We start from the raw sequence: 4,487 nt of genomic DNA on the forward strand, positions 1-4,487 counted from the left end.
GGAAGCAATGTCGTCAGTGCGGAAGATCAAGAAGCACTCGTTTCCTGTTTATTCCCTGCGTATGACAGTTTCTAGGTCGTTGCACAGAGAGAGAGAGAGAGAGGCACAAAAGACTCTTTATTTCACAAAGCAATAATACAACAACCAACCTTACAAAAAGGTTACAAGGTCAATATATATAGTGACCGACTTAGGGCAACTACCCTTTATGATAATTACATAAATGGCCAAAACGGGATAGCGTGAATACGTCCATTATACACATGTATTCGACAGTTGCACTCCAACCTTATAGAGTTGCCATTTGTTGAAGGCAGAGATGATAGTGGTGAGCTCTTTGTCATAGACAAGGTAGTTGGTTTTTGGAGCGGTGTATTTTCAAGAGTAGTATGCCATGGGATGCATTTCAGTGTTGTCCGACTAGGATAGGATGGATCCAATAGAGAAGTTGGAGGTGTTGGCTTGGAAAGGCTTTGTTGGGTTTGGATGTAGGAACATCGGTTCAAAGATGAAGGCTTGTTAAGCGCCTCGAAAGTGGTATAGGCAAACCCTTAATATAATAAATCGTTAATAGAAAATAGTGGAACCGATGAATGATTGCAAGTACATACTTCAGCCATGTAAGGATGGGTCAAACATTGATTGTTTGCTACCTTCTATGTATCTTCTATCCATCATAACTTAGGTGATTAGATAATGTATGTATGTAGTTGAGGAACTCCACCAAGATAAGGTGAAATTCACACTTTTTCACTCATCATTAAATTAAATTATAAGCTCCTCGAAGGTCAATCTTGGTGAAGACAGTCCCAATTCAAAGACGAGGGTGTGATGTGATGTATCTACTATCATGTAAGGACTCAGGAGGAGGGATGGAGGATGGAGGATGGAGGATGGGGAAAGAAGCATGGTGATGGAACCTGACTGAGCTTTTAATTCCCCCTTGGCTTGGGGTCTCCTGATGCATACATGGAAAGACGAGCATACCATGAATGGGGCTGGTCCATAGTCAGGCAATGCTGCCGTTTCCCCCATGGACGGACGGCTTTCCTTATGTTGCCTTGCTCAAGGCTTGTGCCAAGAACAGAGACCTGTGCAAAGGCAGTCGACTCCATGCCGCGATACTCAGAGATGGCTTGTTACCTGAAAGAACTCCACACCTCGCCACTGGTTTAATCAGTATGTATGCCAAATGCGGCATGTTTGAAAAAGCACAAGATCTGATCCAGAACCTCCCTTCTCCAAATGTAGTTCCATGGAATGCACTCATTTCAGGGTATGTCCAGAATGGGAAACCTCACCAAGCCATCCACCATTTCGAACACATGCAGAGGGAGGGGTTGTTCCCTAATGCGGTAACCTTCATTTGTATCTTGAAGGCATGTGGAAGCATAGGAGCTATAGGTAAAGGAAAGCAAATCCATGAGAAACTCATGAACCTTGGTCTTCTGGAGAAGGATGTTGTGCTCGGCACTGCTTTGGTGGATATGTATGCCAAATGCGGGAACCTTGCAAAAGCACAAGAAGTGCTCGAAAAGCTTCCTGTTCGAGATGCAGTCACTTGGAATGCACTAATTACAGGGTATACCCAACAAGGACGGTATTGCCAAGCATTGGATTGTTTTGAATTGATGCAAAACGAGGGCCTATCTCCAGATGAAGTCACCTTTATTTGTATATTGAAAGCATGTGGAAGCACTAGAGCCATGGACAAGGGAAAACAAATAAATGATGAGATTCGAAGAATGGGATTCCTATATAAGGATATTGCAATTGGCACTGCATTAGTTGATATGTATGCGAAATGTGGTGCACTTGCAAAAGCACGAGAAGTACTTGAAGGCCTTCCGAATCGAAATGTAGTCACTTGGTCAACATTAATTGAAGGATATACTCAACACGGGCAAGGTCAGGAAGCAATCAAGTGTTTCGATCAGATGCATGATGAAGGCCACTTGCCAGATGCTATCACCTTCATTTGCATTCTAAAGGCATGTGGAAGCACAAGATCTATAGAGAAAGGCCAGAAAGTCCATGAGGAGGTTGTAAGTAGGGGGTTTTTAGACAAGGATGTGGCACTCGCCACTGCATTGATAGATATGTATGCCAAATGTGGCATGCTGGCTAAAGCACAACTAATATTGGAAGAGCTTCATATTCGAGACAGTGTTACCTGGAATGCTATCATTGGAGGCCATGTCCAAGAGGGGCAAGGTCACAAAGCAGTAGAATGTTTTGAGAGGATGCAAAGTGAGGGCCATTCTCCGAATGCAATTACTTTTCTTTCCTTATTGAAGGCTTGTTGCATTACCAAAGACATTGACAAGGGGAAACAAATTCACAGAGAGATTGTGAGTAAAGGATTGTTGAAGAAAGATATTGTGCTCGGTAATGCTTTGGTTGATATGTATGCTCAATGTGGTATGCTTATAGAGGCACAAAAAGTGCTTCAAGAACTTCCTATTCGAGACATAGTTTCATGGAATTCACTAATTTCTGGTTATGCTCAGCAAGGTCAGGGTCATGAAGCTCTAAGCTGTTTAGAATTGATGGAGATTGAGGGCCTCCTTGCTGATAACATCACGTATCTTTCTATCCTAAAATCATGTGGGTGTACAGGTTCAATAGACAAGGGCAAACACATTCATGATGACATTGTGAGGAAGGGTTTGTTAAAGAATAATAGCATGCTTGGAAATGCTTTGGTGGGTATGTATGCCAAATGTGGTATCCTTACAAAAGCACAAAAACTTTTAGAAGAGTTTAGCATAAGGAACATAGTGTCTTGGAATACATTAATTGCAGGGTATGCACAAGAAGGGCAAGGCCAAGAGGCACTGAAATGTTTCCAACAATTGAAACTTGGGGGTCTTTCTCCTAATGAAGTTACACTCTTGTCTATTTTGACGGCATGCAGCCACGCTGGACTCTTAGATGAGGCCCAAGTGCTTTTGACAGAAATGATGACGAAATATGGAATTAGTCCGAATGTGGAGCACCATACTTGCATGGTATTTGCCTATGGAAATGCGGGTTTGTTTCATGAGGCAATGTTGGTGATTAAGGCAATGCCATCGGATTATCCTGTAGTTTGGATTGTACTGCTTGGTGCTTGTAGAAAGTGGGGAAATGTGGTCCTTGGAAAATTGGCATTTGATCAGGTGTTGCAACTTGATGATAGTGCTACTGCGGCTTATATCCTAATGGCTGAAATTTTTGCAGCTGCTGGCATGCAAAAAGATGCAGTGAAGGTCGAATCCATGAGACCAAAAATATGCTCTTTGAAAGAGGCAAGAGAAGCATGTGTGGGAAGATTCAAGCAACAACGTGAAACTGGTTTTCTAATGAAAGTAAGATAAGTGTATGCATGTATGTTTTAAGTGTATTACAAAAAAGAAAAATGTATATATCAAAAGAACATTTTGGAAGTATGCGACAAATTGATCAATTTTAAAAGCATATTGACAAATGAAGAACTTGTGCAAAAATACAACACTACGATATTATATGTAGTAATGGGCACGGTTTTTGTTCAAACCGAACTGAACCGTTAAGCCATGGTTTAACGGTTTATTGGTTCCAAAATATTTTAATGGTTTGGATTTAGGATAAACGGTTTGGTTTTAAAACTCAGGTTTATAGGTTTTTTGTTATCATTTTTTTTGCCTTAATAATTTATCGATTTAATGGTTTAATTAAAGTTTCTTTTATTGATTTAATAAATTGAACTTAAATGTTTATTTAATTTAATGTGTTTTTGTTTATTTAGATGTTTAATTAGTTTTGACTTAAATGGTTAGGTTTAAATTTTATATCAAATGGTTAAGTTTAAATTTTTTATCAAATGGTTAGGTTTGGCTTCAACTTTTCTGTAAATGGTTTGGCTTCAACTTTTTCTTAAATGGTTTGGTTTAAATACTGAGAGTCCATAAACGGTTTGGTTTGGTTTTTGTTTTAAATAAATGGTTTGGTTTTGGTTCAACTCGGTTTCTTTGCCTTGAAACCGAATCATGCCCATTGCTAATTATATGCAATTAATTTTTAGAATGTTAAGAAAAAAAAAGCCTACAGTTGTACTGATTGTTGAGAATCAAGTGGGTTCCAAGGGTGTAGATTCTTATGGCAAACAAGAATTAGTAGAATCAATTGTAATGTGTATCTCATTCACTGTCTCTCAACTCAAACTCTTGTCCATTGTGAAGAATGGTCTCAAAAATGTGTTATTTCTAGGGTTTCTATGTTCAAGGTATTTCACAACAAATTTTCTCATAGTTATCATGCAATGTAGTACAATTGACCACAAAATCCATCATCTTCTTCATTCTCACTAATGAGATTGGCCTCAAAATTCTCTAGAAATTATCATCAATGTGCCAATTACCTTCATTATAATTTACACATTTGATATTAACCTCTATGTCCCATGATGTAATGTTCATTGGTTTAGACGTGCTTATTTGGGGGCTATCATACTGTAATATTTGAGT

The 4,487-nt window shown here is 39.2% G+C and overlaps 1 protein-coding gene across 1 annotated transcript; it reads left to right on the forward strand.

Moving 5' to 3' along the window:
* Nucleotides 1–900: 900 nt before the first annotated feature.
* On the forward strand, nucleotides 901–4,195 carry LOC147857715 (pentatricopeptide repeat-containing protein At3g63370, chloroplastic-like). The gene is made up of 2 exons (XM_087326861.1): nucleotides 901–3,359; nucleotides 4,096–4,195. Exon 1 carries the CDS (start codon nucleotides 993–995, stop codon nucleotides 3,357–3,359), a length of 2,367 nt encoding a protein of 788 aa, XP_087182987.1. The 5' UTR covers nucleotides 901–992; the 3' UTR covers nucleotides 4,096–4,195.
* The last annotated feature ends 292 nt before the right edge of the window (nucleotides 4,196–4,487 follow it).

Source organism: Azolla caroliniana, unplaced genomic scaffold, assembly GCF_043228905.1.
Source record: "Azolla caroliniana isolate FFs.n. ecotype wild unplaced genomic scaffold, voAzoCaro1.0.p SCAF_11, whole genome shotgun sequence".
In the NCBI taxonomy this organism is placed as follows: domain Eukaryota; kingdom Viridiplantae; phylum Streptophyta; class Polypodiopsida; order Salviniales; family Salviniaceae; genus Azolla; species Azolla caroliniana.